Source organism: Cebidichthys violaceus, unplaced genomic scaffold, assembly GCF_023349555.1.
Source record: "Cebidichthys violaceus isolate CVI_PGR_0920_01 unplaced genomic scaffold, fCebVio1.0.p SCAF_29, whole genome shotgun sequence".
NCBI classification, from domain to species: domain Eukaryota; kingdom Metazoa; phylum Chordata; class Actinopteri; order Perciformes; family Stichaeidae; genus Cebidichthys; species Cebidichthys violaceus.
The window spans coordinates 695,475-711,281 of NW_027176472.1; the positions used below are offsets into that span (position 1 = coordinate 695,475).

The 15,807-nt window shown below is 37.7% G+C and overlaps 4 protein-coding genes across 4 annotated transcripts; all 4 read right to left on the reverse strand.

Annotated features, from left to right (window-relative positions):
* Positions 1-867: 867 nt before the first annotated feature.
* LOC137880640 (transcription factor HES-5-like) lies at positions 868-2,434 on the reverse strand. Its single transcript, XM_068722117.1, has 2 exons — positions 2,312-2,434; positions 868-2,198 (listed from the first exon to the last, which is right to left on the reverse strand). Exons 1-2 carry the CDS (start codon positions 2,432-2,434, stop codon positions 1,866-1,868), a joined length of 456 nt encoding a protein of 151 aa, XP_068578218.1. The 3' UTR covers positions 868-1,865.
* A 2,711-nt stretch (positions 2,435-5,145) lies between these two features.
* On the reverse strand, positions 5,146-6,449 carry LOC137880690 (transcription factor HES-5-like). The gene is made up of 2 exons (XM_068722198.1): positions 6,327-6,449; positions 5,146-6,213 (listed from the first exon to the last, which is right to left on the reverse strand). The coding sequence occupies exons 1-2, from the start codon at positions 6,447-6,449 to the stop codon at positions 5,791-5,793; spliced, it is 546 nt and encodes a 181-aa protein (XP_068578299.1). The 3' UTR covers positions 5,146-5,790.
* A 3,545-nt stretch (positions 6,450-9,994) lies between these two features.
* Positions 9,995-11,643, reverse strand: LOC137880689 (transcription factor HES-5-like). Its single transcript, XM_068722197.1, has 2 exons — positions 11,521-11,643; positions 9,995-11,407 (listed from the first exon to the last, which is right to left on the reverse strand). Exons 1-2 carry the CDS (start codon positions 11,641-11,643, stop codon positions 10,985-10,987), a joined length of 546 nt encoding a protein of 181 aa, XP_068578298.1. The 3' UTR covers positions 9,995-10,984.
* A 2,192-nt stretch (positions 11,644-13,835) lies between these two features.
* On the reverse strand, positions 13,836-15,529 carry LOC137880692 (transcription factor HES-5-like). The gene is made up of 2 exons (XM_068722201.1): positions 15,407-15,529; positions 13,836-15,293 (listed from the first exon to the last, which is right to left on the reverse strand). Exons 1-2 carry the CDS (start codon positions 15,527-15,529, stop codon positions 14,871-14,873), a joined length of 546 nt encoding a protein of 181 aa, XP_068578302.1. The 3' UTR covers positions 13,836-14,870.
* Positions 15,530-15,807: the final 278 nt, after the last annotated feature.

Below are 15,807 nucleotides of genomic sequence, written 5' to 3' on the forward strand. Positions count from 1 at the left end.
TTGGTGGACAGGAATGAGGAGGACTTTCCAAAAAAACAATGCATGGACTCAGATAAAAATATTCGCTCTCAATGATCACTTATGACCCACTAGAAGTGGTTCACTCTGCAGGGAGAGAGCGTCAACGAAATAAACTCAGCCACCAGGTGTCAGATAGAAATGGTGCATCCAAGAGGAAGCTATGAGAATGGTGGACACACAGCGGGGCGAGACGCCAAGCAGACAAAGCTCTAAAATGAGTGAATTAGGGTTTGTCTTTCACCTGCTGTTGAGCCGGGGAGGAGGGTCCAAGTTTTAATGTTGTGTTTTACAAACCGATAAAGATCAGAATAACTTCTTCCACTACTGGTTATGGTGTAATAATTGAAATGATACCGATGGTGTCCATAGCTTTTACCACTCCACCAATACATGAAGTACAGTGATGTATATTAATAATTAGTGATGCAATCAGATTGTGTTCATACAACATGCATGACAAGATGTTCTCTTTCTTAACTTGAAAGATAAAGTTGCTGAAGAAAATTGTCTTTGAAATGTGCTTTTCCTCATTTGGTTTGATGAATTGATTTACTCCATATAGAGTGATGTGTCATTGATAATCCCTCTTCATCAATAATCTTAATTGAACCACATTCCTATACTTAGTTTGACCATAAACAGGTTTGTTACTGTTGATCAATGACTGTATATTCTGACCCTTATCTTGATTTATCATTCAAATATAAGATCAATGATGGAGACCTCTATCAGTTATGATGAAATGAATAAACGATGACATGAGAAGACATAATATTCAGTTAGAAGTGTTTGTTTATTCAACAAGTCACAATGAGCCTCATGAAGTATGAAAGCTCCAACTAGAGGTGATGATTCATCACAACAACAACTTGCAGATTTCTACAAGACACACTGTACTCAGAGAGAGTAAAGGAACAACTGTCTTTATAAAAGACAAACCGTTTACATTGTTTGAGGACACAGTACTCACTGTCTTTAAAAATACTTTTCCAAATGGATTTAAACATTTGCACTTAGTGAACAAAACAAATAGTAAAAACTGACCTTACAGCAGATCACATTCTTCTTAGTAAACATTGAATTCAAATTAATCCATACATTTAAAATTCTCATTGTCACTCTAAAACTGTGACAGTGTGATGTTAAACAAACCTTTCACAATAAAAGGATAAATGTATTGATCTGAAAACAGATCATTTTTCAATAATCACATAAAGTGAGGAAAAGTCCTTCATGACAAACTGTCCATAAAAAGAACATTTAACATTTTTGATCATAATGATCAAAATTAATCAAGAGGTAACAAATATCACAAATGCATAATACTGTACCAACACATGACATGTTGTAAGTAATAAAAGTATAACAGGAAAATTGTGACATTAAGCAAATCTTTTAGAAAAAAAAGATAAACATTTGGATCTAATAACAGATCAGTTTGGAGTAATCAGAGAGATTAAAGTCCTTTAACATGTGTCAAAAAAAAGAGTTCAAGTTTATGATCAAAATGATCAATAACTATTAAAAGATACAAATGGTATCCATAGCTTTTACCACTCCACCAATACATGAAGTACAGTGATGTAGAATAATAATTGCTGATGCAATCAGATTGTGTTCATGCAACATGCATGACAAGATGTTCTCTTTCTTTGAAAGATAAAGTTTCTGTCATTTCCTCAGGAAATATCATCTTCCACAAAGAAAACAATCACAGGTAAACTTCTGTACAAACAGAAGAACAAGTTCATAGAATCTGAGGATTCAGAAGAATTCACTTCCAGTAATCTTTGACCAATGTGGTCCTCTCAGTTTGTCTGGTAGTAGCTCCAGTCTGTAGGTGTCTACCACGGCCTCCAGAGGGCGCTGTTGACTGGACTCTTGTCTTTGGAGATGCTGGTCTGGACTGTGGAGCTCAGAGAAGAGAAGTCAGCCTCTCTCAGGTTCTCATCAGAGGAAGACTGCAGCTTGTTGAAGTGGTTCAGCAGTCTTCTCTGCTGTCGATGCTGCTGCTGCAGTCGTCTCAGGACACAAACTGTCATCTCCAGGATGTCTGCTTTCTCCAGCTTGGAGTCTGGCTGCTGTTTGAGGAACTCTGGATCCAGGAGAGACTTGAGCTGCTCAATGCTGCTGTTGATTCGCTCTCTGCGTAACTTCTCCACCAGAGGCTTTCTGATCTGCAGAAAGAAGAACAAAGTCATTAATAAACTTATTCTGGAGTATAGAGTTAGCATGAAGAAAGACAACGTCTCATTGACAACATTTAAATCTTCTTGAATCTTCAATTTACCTTGTGAGTCAGAGTCAGATGCTCCTGAGAATTGGTCATTGCTGCAGTGATTGTAGGAGCCATGTCTGGATCTCTGTGCTGTAGAGGTCTCTGTAGAGAGAATCTGATCTCTGCTGGCTTCATCCCTCCTATTTATAGTCCCACATCTCCATATGAATGTGTGGGTCTGGGTCTAGTTGGGGTTTCTCACAGTCTCAGCCAATCAGAGAGCTTGGTGAGACAAAGAGGGAGGCAGCACACTTATTGCTCTTAATTCCTGGGGGACAATGGTCAGATCTCAGGGGAACAGATGGAGGACTGGGGGGGGGGGGGGGGTGATGGAGAGAGTGGGAAAGTGGTGACCCTGTAGAGAGAGCAGATCTGCTGCCTGATGCTGATCAATGACTTTGACTGAGCACACGCTCATCATCACATCACACACGTGGGAGAAAATAACATTCATCTTTAAATAGTTGAATTAAAAGAATGTATTATAGAAATGTCAACACTAAGTGTTTAGATTTTGTCTTTCGTTCTTTCATTCAAACTACAATATAACAGGTGAATTCATTGTTTTCATTAAATTTAGTGAGACATTTCATTCTATATTTCAACTTAACCAATAAATCTTGATTTTTGCTCTACCAAAAATGCACCATTTTGTAATTTCTTTTGAAAATGTTAGAAACAGTTTGAAGCTGATTCCTGATACTTGAAACAATCTCAACACAATCATCCTCCTGCTGTCCAGATGCAGCAGAGTCTTTTGACTCGTGCCTTGTAGTCGGTGTGAGTAACAAGTTGAGCTCAGTTTCCCACACTGACTCCCTGTATGGTCTGGTCAATGGACCACAAAGGCACTTCTGTGACAGATGCTGGCTGTGTGTTGCCATAGAAGCAGAGCCTGACATCACCAACCATCTGGAGGGAAAGGACACCATTGGCTGTTTCTGACTGTTTGTAAAGTTGGAAATTTGGATGAAAATATATATTATGTAGGATCCCCAAAACAACTTAATGATATCATGCTTTCAGTGTCCAATCATATTCATACATTCTGAACCTGCATTAATAATCGTGCCTCATTATTGACCATTAACTGGACCAAACCTCCAGCTCTACACATGAAGGTGGGAGGTTTCGGGGAGCAGCTGTTTCCTGAAGTGTGCCAAATCTCTTAGGAAAATTCCTCGTCTGCTGGTGGGATGAATGTCATTCACACTCAACTCTTTCCTCCAGAGCTTTCCCACACTCCGTCTATTAGCAGTAAATAGACATGTGCTCCTCTACAAATGGATCTTTTGAGGATCCTGTGCAAGCAGTGTGTGACGTTAAGGAAAGAGGGCGGGGCCTCATCAAAAATGATTTCTTATTAAAATGAGAATCTGATACACAAAGTTAAGTTAAACTACATAATAACATTTCTGAAGAATTTGCAGTGAGAATGTTGGATGATGAAAAACATAAACAGTGATTTGCATTTAAAGTCTGAGAGATATGAGAAAATGTATTTAATGTGAGTAAATTCCATGTGTTGTGACCGTTTCAAAGTTAAAAAAAACAAAAACATTGTATTAAAGATATAATTAAAACAAAAATAAGCAAATGTGAAATTGTACGTTCAATATTGTGTAAATATTTACGGTTTTTTTTAAGTGGTGTAAGAATATTAATAAAGAGCAAGAAAGAATACATTTTGTGAATGCTTCCAACATTCACACAAATTAACCAAATTATTAGGTTCAAATTAGAGTCGCTGACGGAGACTTTTTCAAACACCATGTTAAAAATATTGTCTCTTATTTGATAAAATGTCAGTATTCTAAAAAGGTTTTTATACTGATTTATATCAGAGGAACAGTTAGAAGCAAAGACATTTTTTAAAACTTGTTCCAGTTTTGAGATCCAGAGTCTCTGTTAGTCTCCGTCCCTTCAGGTCAGAGGTCTGGATCTATTGTCCCACAGGGCTCTGTGAGTGAGCTTCCTCTGGTTTCCCACACTCTGTCCTTTCACTGGAGGAACAATAGAAGTGTGCCTCATTATGCAACACATTAGATGCAATGAATGACCTCTTACAAGACACACATGGTTAACTTTAAAGTTTTTACATTTCAACACATGAAACTTACAATGAGACCAAAATTTTGTATATTTCAAAAAAACAAAATTGTCTTTAATGTGTGCTTTTCCTCATTTGGTTTGATGAATTGATTTACTCCATATAGAGTGATGTATCATTGATCATTCCTCTTCATCAATAATCTTAATTGAACCACATTCCTATACTTAGTTTGACCATAAACAGGTTTGTTCCTGTTGATCAATGACTGTATGTTCTGAACCTTATCTTCACTTATCATTCAAATATAAGATCAATGATGGAGACCTCTATCAGTTATGATGAAATGAATAAACGATGACATGAGAAGACATAATATTCAGTTAGAAGTGTTTGTTTATTCAACAAGTCACAATGAGCCTCATGAAGTATGAAAGCTCCAACTAGAGGTGATGATTCATCACAACAACAACTTGTAGATTTCTACAAGACACACTGTATTCAGAGAGAGTAAAGGAACAACTGTCTTTATAAAAGACAAACCGTTTACATTGTTTGAGGACACAGTACTCACTGTCTTTAAAAATACTTTTCCAAATGGATTTAAACATTTGCACTTAGTGAACAAAACAAATAGTAAAAACTGACCTTACAACAGATCACATTCTTCTTAGTAAACACTGAATTCAAATGATTCACAAAATGTTAAATTCTCATGTTAAATGTTAAAGTGTAATGTTAAACAAACCTTTCACAATAAAAGGATAAACATATTGATCTGAAAACAGATAATTTTTCAATAATCACATAAAGTGAGGAAAAGTCCATAATGACAAAATGTCCATAAAAAGGACAATTAACAATTTTTGATCAAAATGATCAATATTAATCAAGAGGTAACAAATATCACCAATGCATAATATTGTACCAACACATGACGTGTCATAAGTAATAAAAGCATCACAGGAAAATTGTGAAATTAAGCAAATCTTTTAGAAAAAAAGATAAACATTTGGATCTAATAACAGATCAGTTTGGAGTAATCAGAGAGATTAAAGTCCTTTAACGTGTCAAAAAGAAGAGTTGAAGTTTATGATCAAAATGATCAATAACTATAAAAAGACACCAATGGTATCCATAGCTTTTACCACTCCACCAATACATGAAGTACAGTGATGTAGAATAATAATTGCTGATGCAATCAGATTGTGTTCATGCAACATGCATGACAAGATGTTCTCTTTCTTAACTTGAAAGATAAAGTTTGTGTCATTTCCTCAGGAAATATCATCTTCCACAAAGAAAAAATCACAAGTAAACTTTTGTACAAACAGAAGAACAAGTTCATAGAATCTGAGAATTCAGAAGAATTCACTTCCAGTAATCTTTGACCAATGTGGTCCTCTCAGTTTGTCTGGTAGTTGCTCCAGTCTGTAGGTGTCTACCACGGCCTCCAGAGGGCGCTGTTGACTGGACTCTTGTCTTTGGAGATGCTGGTCTGGACTGTGGAGCTCAGAGGAGAGAAGTCAGCCTCTCTCAGGTTCTCATCAGAGGAAGACTGCAGCTTGTTGAAGTGGTTCAGCAGTCTTCTCGGGGACTGTGTCTTCACCGGCTCCTTGGACAGGAAGTGTGTCACCTCATGGACACATCTGGAGTAGCCCTGACCAACAGCTGCTGAGTCCACAGCTCTATGCTGCTGCTGCAGTCGTCTCAGGACACAAACTGTCATCTCCAGGATGTCTGCTTTCTCCAGCTTGGAGTCTGGCTGCTGTTTGAGGAACTCTGGATCCAGGAGAGACTTGAGCTGCTCAATGCTGCTGTTGATTCGCTCTCTGCGTAACTTCTCCACCAGAGGCTTTCTGATCTGCAGAAAGAAGAATAAAGTCATTAATAAACTTATTCTGGAGTATAGAGTTAGCATGAAGAAAGACAACGTCTCATTGACAACATTTAGATCTTCTTGAATCTTCAATTTACCTTGTGAGTCAGAGTCAGATGCTCCTGAGAATTGGTCATTGCTGCAGTGATTGTAGGAGCCATGTCTGGATCTCTGTGCTGTAGAGGTCTCTGTAGAGAGAATCTGATCTCTGCTGGCTTCATCCCTCCTATTTATAGTCCCACATCTCCATATGAATATGTGGGTCTGGGTCTAGTTAGAGCTTCCCACAGTCTCAGCCAATCAGAGAGCTTGGTGAGACAAAGAGGGAGGCAGCACACTTATTGCTCTTAATTCCTGGGGGACAATGGTTAGATCTCAGGGGAACAGGTGGAGGACTGGGGGGGTGATGGAGAGAGACTCTCAGAGCTCTGTGTGAATCTGGGAAAGTGGTGACCCTGCAGAGAGAGCAGATCTGCTGCCTGATGCTGATCAATGACTTTGACTGAGCACACGCTCATCATCACATCACACACGTGGGAGAATAAAATTCATGGTGAAATACGTGAATTACACGAATGTATATGAGAAATGTATAAAAACTAAGCATATATTGTTTTTGTCTTCAGTGCTTTTTTGGATTAGAACCTAAAATAACAAGTGAAATCATTGTCTTGTTTAGGGCTGTCCTTAAACAAAGAAATACTTAGTCGACCAACACTAATATGATTTTGTCGACGAATCGATTAGAAAGATGTTATCTTTCATTCAGAAATGCACACATTCAGCGACACACAGGAGCTCTGTCAAGCTGGGCACTGATTCACTCACAGCGCGAGACTAGCCTGGACCTGTCCCTCCAAGCCTCCTGCACACAAAGAGGAGGACCCGCCCCTATTGCTGCTGTGCCAATCACGAGGCTGCATGTTACATGCTGGCTCTGTCAGGTTCCCCATGATTAACCGACAGCCTATTCAGTCCCCAGCTGACTAAGATCACAGACACAAGGACGCACGCTGCAATATTATTTGAAAAGAAAATACCGTTGTAAAACATTTACTTAATCCACGATTTCTTGTGCAATCATTTTTGCAGGATATTCCTGGCTAAATCACTGCAGCTCCTATCCAAGTGCATGGATATTGTTATGAGCAAAAACGGATCGTTTTGTAACTCGACCAAAAAACATGAATCTGTCCATTATTTTAATAGTTCAGTATTGTATGCAAGATCACAGGTATGTTTATGCATGGGAGTGGCACTAATAGACCATCACAAATTTTTTGTTCCACACTTATGTTTAAAATAAAAACGTCAATTTGAATAGCTTGTATGCATGATTATCATGCAATTGACAGACAATGTTGATATTGGCAGTGGTATCAGTTGACAAGGTATGTTTATAAATGGCAGTGGCACGGTCACCCTACTCACTGTACCTTGCACATGTTTAAAATAAAAACATGAATATATGAACCTGTGCATTATTTGAATAGCTTAGTATTGAATGCACAATAACAAAGTATGCTTATACATGGCACTAGGCCCAGTTTAATATAAAACACAATTTTATACAATATATATAGTAGGGGTTCCCTGCTCCATCTCTCTATCAGTTTGGGGGTCTTTGGCCTGAGAAGCGTTGAAGACCCCTGATTTAAGCAATACATCTTTTTAACTGAGTCTTTGCACAAAGAATCACACGAAAAACAACACTTTGACATATGCGTTTATCAGTGATACATTTGTGGCATGAAAATTGCTTTTAAAAAACAAATAATCGACTAAAGGATCTTTGTCCATTAAGAACAAAATACTACCAAATATTTGACTTCCAGACTAAGAGGGTGCAGTCCTAGTCTTGAAGGAATTTAGAGATGTTTCATTTTGTATTTAATCTTCATACATTTTTGCTGCATGAGAAATGCAACATTTTGAAAAATAATATTGTAATATGTTAGAAACCAGTTTGAAGCTGATTCCTGATACTTGAAACAATCTCAACACAATCATCCTCCTGCTGTCCAGATGCAGCAGAGTCTTTTGACTCGTGCCTTGTAGTCGGTGTGAGTAACAAGTTGAGCTCAGTTTCCCACACTGACTCCCTGTATGGTCTGGTCAATGGACCACAAAGGCACTTCTGTGACAGATGCTGGCTGTGTGTTGCCATAGAAGCAGAGCCTGACATCACCAACCATCTGGAAGGAAAGGACACCATTGGCTGTTTCTGACTGTTTGTAAAGTTGGAAATTTGGATGAAAATATATATTATGTAGTATCCCAATAAATTGAATGATATCATACTTTCAGTGTCCAATGATATTCATACATTCTGAACCTGCATTAATAATCGTGCCTCATTATTGACCATTAACTGGATCCAACCTCCAGCTCTACACATGAAGGTGGGAGGTTTCGGGGAGCAGCTGTTTCCTGAAGTGTGCCAAATCTCTTAGGAGAATTCCTCGTCTGCTGGTGGGATGAATGTCATTCACACTCAACTCTTTCCTCCAGAGCTTTCCCACACTCCGTCTGTTAGCAGTAAATAGACATGTGCTCCTCTGCAAATGGATCTTTTGAGGATCCAGTGCAAGCAGTGTGTGACGTTAAGGAAAGAGGGCGGGGCCTCATCAAAAATGATTTCTTATTAACGTGAGAAGCTGATACATAACGTTAAGTTAAACTACAGAAGGCCATTTTAAAGAATTTGCAGTGTGAATGTTGGATGTTGAAAAACAAAAACAATGATTTGCATTTAATGTCTAAGAGATATGAGAAAATGTATTTAATGTGAGGAAGTACCATGTGTTGTGAACAGTTCAAAGTAAAAAAAAAAAGAAAAAAACATTGTATTGAAGAAATAATTAAAACAAATATAAGCAAATGTGAAATTTTACGTTGAATAGTGTGTAAATATTTAAGTTTTTTTAAAGGGCTGTAAAGAGCTAGAAAAAAAATACATTTTGTGAATGCTTCCAACATTCAAACTAATTGACCAAATTATTAGGTTCATATTAGAGTCGCTGACGGAGACTTTTTCAAACACCATGCTAAAAATATTGTCTCTTATTTGATAAAATGTCAGTATTCTAAAATGGTTTTTATACTGATTTATATCAGAAGAACAGTTAGAAGCAAAGACATTTTTTAAAACTTGTTCCAGTTTTGAGATCCAGAGTCTCTGTTAGTGTCCGTCCCTTCAGGTCAGAGGTCTGGATCTATTGTCCCTCAGGACTCTGTGAGTGAGCTTCCTCTGGTTTCCCACACTCTGTCCTTTCACTGGAGGAACAATAGAAGTGTGCCTCATTATGCAACACATTAGATGCAGTGAATGACCTCTTACAAGACACACATGGTTAACTTTAACGTTTTTACATTTCAACACCTGAAACTTACAATGAGACCAAAATTTTGTATATTTCAAAAAAACAAAATTGTCTTTAAAATGTGCTTTTCCTCATTTGGTTTGATGAACTGACTTACTCCATATAGAGTGATGTATCATTGATCATTCCTTTTCATCAATAATCTTAATTGAACCACATTCCTATACTTAGTTTGACCATAAACAGGTTTGTTACTGTTGATCAATGACTGTATGTTCTGAACCTTTATCTTGATTTATCATTCAAATATAAGATCAATGATGGAGACCTCTATCAGTTATGATGAAATGAATAAACGATGACATGAGAAGACATAATATTCAGTTCGAAGTGTTTGTTTATTCAACAAGTCACAATGAGCCTCATGAACTATGAAAGCTCCAACTAGAGGTGATGATTCATCACAACAACAACTTGTAGATTTCTACAAGACACACTGTACTCAGAGAGAGTAAAGGAACAACTGTCTTTATAAAAGACAAACCGTTTACATTGTTTGAGGACACAGTACTCACTGTCTTTAAAAATACTTTTCCAAATGGATTTAAACATTTGCACTTAGTGAATAAAACAAATACTAAAAACTGACCTTACAACAGATCACATTCTTCTTAGTAAACACTGAATTCAATTGATTCACAAAATGTAAAAATTTTCATTGTCACTGAAAAACTGTGACAGTGTGACGTCAAACAAACCTTTCACAATAAAAGGATAAACATATTGATCTGAAATCAGATCATTTTTCAATAATCACATAAAGTGAGGAAAAGACCATAATGACAAAATGTCCAAAAAAAGGACAATTAACAATTTTTTATCAATATTAATCAAGAGGTAACAAATATCACCAATGCATAATATTGTACCACATGACATGTTGTAAGTAATCACAGGAAAATTGTGATATTAAACAAATCTTTTAGAAAAAAAGACAAACATTTGGATCTAATAACAGATCAGTTTGGAGTAATCAGAGAGATTAAAGTCATTTAACATGTGTCAAAAAGAAGAGTTAAAGTTTATGATCAAAATGATCAATAACTATTAAAAGATACAAATGGTATCCATAGCTTTTACCACTCCACCAATACATGAAGTACAGTGATGTATAATAATAATTGCTGATGCAATCAGATTGTGTTCATGCAACATGCATGACAAGATGTTCTCTTTCTTAACTTGAAAGATAAAGTTTCTGTCATTTCCTCAGGAAATATCATCTTCCACAAAGAACAAATCACAAGTAAACTTCTGTACAAACAGAAGAACAAGTTCATAAAATCTGAGGATTCAGAAGAATTCACTTCCAGTAATCTTTGACCAATGTGGTCCTCTCAGTTTGTCTGGTAGTAGCTCTAGTCTGTAGGTGTCTACCACGGCCTCCAGAGGGCGCTGTTGACTGGACTCTTGTCTTTGGTGAGGCTGGTCTGGACTGTGGAGCTCAGAGGAGAGAAGTCAGCCTCTCTCATGTTCTTATCAGAGGAAGACTGCAGCTTGTTGAAGTGGTTCAGCAGTCTTCTCGGGGACTGTGTCTTCACCGGCTCCTTGGACAGGAAGTGTGTCACCTCCTGGACACATCTGGAGTAGCCCTGACCAACAGCTGCTGAGTCCACAGCTCTATGCTGCTGCTGCAGTCGTCTCAGGACACAAACTGTCATCTCCAGGATGTCTGCTTTCTCCAGCTTGGAGTCTGGCTGCTGTTTGAGGAACTCTGGATCCAGGAGAGACTTGAGCTGCTCAATGCTGCTGTTGATTCGCTCTCTGCGTAACTTCTCCACCAGAGGCTTTCTGATCTGCAGAAAGAAGAACAACGTCATTAATAAACTTATTCTGGAGTATAGAGTTAGCATGAAGAAAGACAACGTCTCATTGACAACATTTAAATCTTCTTGAATCTTCAATTTACCTTGTGGGTCAAAGTCAGATGCTCCTGAGAACTGGTCATTGCTGCAGTGATTGTAGGAGCCATGTCTGGATCTCTGTGCTGTAGAGGTCTCTGTAGAGAGAATCTGATCTCTGCTGGCTTCATCCCTCCTATTTATAGTCCCACATCTCCATATGAATATGTGGGTCTGGGTCTAGTTAGAGTTTCCCACAGTCTCAGCCAATCAGAGAGCTTGGTGAGACAAAGAGGGAGGCAGCACACTTATTGCTCTTAATTCCTGGGGGACAATGGTTAGATCTCAGGGGAACAGGTGGAGGACTGGGGGGGTGATGGAGAGAGACTCTCAGAGCTCTGTGTGAATCTGGGAAAGTGGTGACCCTGTAGAGAGAGCAGATCTGCTGCCTGATGCTGATCAATGGCTTTGACTGAGCACACGCTCATCATCACATCACACACGTGGGACACTGACACTTAAATGCATCTTGGTTACAATGTCTTGTATGACTAACATTTTACTAAACTAAATAATCAGCGAAAGTAGACATTTTTTATCTAAGTGATGTTTGTGTTCCAAAACCTGAAGAACCAAAGTCTGTTTTTCTTGTTAAATTAAGACACAATTTTCCATATTACTGTTTGACTTTTCTCTTAAACTTTTAAAATGATCAAAGTACTGTATTTTATAATGTCAGTTATTTCATATATAACTAAGACTATAACTCATATGATATATTTAAAACGTGAAGACAACAGTTAGGTTTCTGTTCAGATGTTTCACAGTCTTGTGACTTGTGTCTTGTGGTCAGTGTGGGTAGAAAGTTGGTCTCAGTTTCCCACACTGACTCCTTGAATGCTGGTCAATGAACAACAAAAGGACGTTGAATGGAGCCTTTGTGACTGATACTGGACGTGTGTTGTAGTAGAAACAGAGCCTGACGTCACCAACCATCTGGAGGGAAAGATCACCATTGGCTGACTCTGACAGTCTGTAAAGTTTAAAATTGTGATGAAAGCTTCACAATAATTGGTCACCTTTATTGATTTAGCTAACTATTAAGTCAACATTAACAGATTTTGATAATCCAGTCAATATTTTTTTTTAGTTAAAATATGTCCTCTCTGTAGATGTGGGTGGGAGGTTCAGGCAGCTGTTTCCTGAAGTGTGCCAAATCCCTTTGGAGAATAATCTGCTGCTGGTGATCAGAGTTTAACATAATAATCATGTGAAACTCTGATCTCCACAGTTTTCCCACTTTGTCCATAAAAAGAAATTAAGCTCCTTGCCTAAATCCAAATCGATCTTTTTATTAGTCTTTGTTTACACATGGTGGCAATTTGTTTGTTTGTCCGTCTTTCCTTCTTTTAAATTTTCTACAACTCAACATTTAATCTCAAAATATATAAAGTGAAAATTAGCTGTTCTGTAAACCTTCACTGGAATCAAAAGTCATTTAAATATTCACAAATCCTGTGTTGTTAATATAACAGTAAACTCTGAGGTCATCATGTGAAAGGTGTGGTCATATTCTGTCAGTAAAACAATGACCTGTGTGGAGTCAATACTGAACAATGTTCTCTTTATAGAGTCAACATATCATGAGATTGTAATCCTGAAAAACACAAAATATTTTATATTTTATGTTCTTGATATCAATCTAGTTTTACAATTGATCTCACTGACAGAAACTTATAGAACAACTTTGCCTTATTTTAAAAATCATACTTAGAAAGTTGAAATTCTATAAATTATGATTTTGAAAAAGATTGTGAATTTTGCATTTTTGAGATCCGGAGTCTCAGTTAGTCTCCGTCCCTTCAGGTCAGAGGTCTGGATTTATTGTCCCACAGGGCTCTGTGAATGAGCTTCCTCTGGTTTCCCACACTCTGTCCTTTCACTGGAGGAACAATAGAAGTGTGCCTCATTATGCAACACATTAGATGCAATGACTGACCTCTTAAAATTGTTTACATTTTAACATCAGAAACTTACAATAAGACAAAAATATAGACATTTTCAAAACTTCAAAATTGTTTTTGAAATGTACTTTTCCTCATTTGGTTTGATGAATTGATTTACTCCAAATAGAGTGATGTATCATTGATCATTCCTCTTCATCAACAATCTTAATTGAACCACATTCCTATACTTAGTTTGACCATAAACAGGTTTGTTACTGTTGATCAGTGACCGTATGTTCTGACCCTTTATCTTGATTTATCATTCAAATATAAGATCAATGATGGAGACCTCTATCAGTTATGGTGAAATGAATAAACGATGACATGAGAAGACATAATATTCAGTTCGAAGTGTTTGTTTATTCAACAAGTCACAATGAGCCTCATGAAGTATGAAAGCTCCAACTAGAGGTGATGATTCATCACAACAACAACTTGTAGATTTCTACAAGACACACTGTACTCAGAGAGAGTAAAGGAACAACTGTCTTTATGAAAGACAAACCGTTTACATTGTTTGAGGACACAGTACTCACTGTCTTTAAAAATACTTTTCTAAATGGATTTAAACATTTGCACTTAGTGAGCAAAGCAAATAATAAAAACTGACCTGACAACAGATCACATTCTTCTTAGTAAACATTGATTTCAAATGATTACAAAATGTTAAATTCTCATTGTCACTGTAAAACTGTGACAGTGTGACGTTAAACAAACCTTTCACAATAAAAGGATAAACATATTGATCTTAAAACAGATCATTTTTAAATAATCATATAAAGTGAGGAAAAGTCCATTATGACAAAATGTCCATGAAAAGGACAATTAACAATTTTTGACCATAATGATCAATATTAATCAATAGGTAACAAATATCACCAATGCAAAATATTCTACCAACACATGGCATGTTGTAAGTAATAAAAGCATCACAGGAAAATTGTGAAATTAAGAAAATCTTTTAGAAAAAAAGATAAACAATTGGATCTAATAACAGATCAGTTTGGAGTAATCAGAGAGATTAAAGTCCTTTAACATGTGTCAAAAAGAAGAGTTCAAGTTTATGATCAAAATGATCAATAACTATTAAAAGACACAATGGTATCCATAACTTTTATCACTCCACCAATACATGAAGTACAGTGATGTGGAATAATAATTGCTGATGCAATCAGATTGTGTTCATGCAACATGCATGACAAGATGTTCTCTTTCTTAACTTGAAAGATAAAGTTTCTGTCATTTCCTCAAGAAGTATCATCTTCCACAAAGAAAACGATCACAAGTAAACTTCTGTACAAACAGAAGAACAAGTTCATAAAATCTGAGGATTCAGAAGAATTCACTTCCAGTAATCTTTGACCAATGTGGTCCTCTCAGTTTGTCTGGTAGTAGCTCCAGTCTGTAGGTGTCTACCACGGCCTCCAGAGGGCGCTGTTGACTGGACTCTTGTCTTTGGTGATGCTGGTCTGAACTTTGGAGCTCAGAGGAGAGAAGTCAGCCTCTCTCAGGTTCTTATCAGAGGAAGACTGCAGCTTGTGGAAGTGGTTCAGCAGTCTTCTCGGGGACTGTGTCTTCACCGGCTCCTTGGACAGGAAGTGTGTCACCTCCTGGACACATCTGGAGTAGCCCTGACCAACAGCTGTTGAGTCCACAGCTCTATGCTGCTGCTGCAGTCGTCTCAGGACACAAACTGTCATCTCCAGGATATCTGCTTTCTCCAGCTTGGAGTCTGGCTGCTGTTTGAGGAACTCTGGATCCAGGAGAGACTTGAGCTGCTCAATGCTGCTGTTGATTCGCTCTCTGCGTAACTTCTCCACCAGAGGCTTTCTGATCTGCAGAAAGAAGAACAACGTAATTAATAAACTTATTCTGGAGTATAGAGTTAGCATGAAGAAAGACAACGTCTCATTGACAACATTTAAATCTTCTTGAATCTTCAATTTACCTTGTGGGTCAGAGTCAGATGCTGCTGTGTATTGGTCATTGCTGCAGTGATTGTAGGAGCCATGTCTGGATCTCTGTGCTGTAGAGGTCTCTGTAGAGAGAATCTGATCTCTACTGGCTTCATCCCTCCTATTTATAGTTCCACATCTCCATATGAATGTGTGGGTCTGGGTCTAGTTGGGGTTTCCCACAGTCTCAGCCAATCAGAGAGCTTGGTGAGACAATGATGGAGGCAGCACACTTATGCTCTTAATTCCTGGGGGACAATGGTTTGATCTCAGGGGAACAGATGGAGGACTGGGGAGGTGGGGGGAGGTGAAGGAAAGAGACTCTAAGAGTTCTGTGTGAATCTGGGAAAGTGGTGACCCTGTAGAGAGAGCAGATCAGCTGCCTGATGCTGAT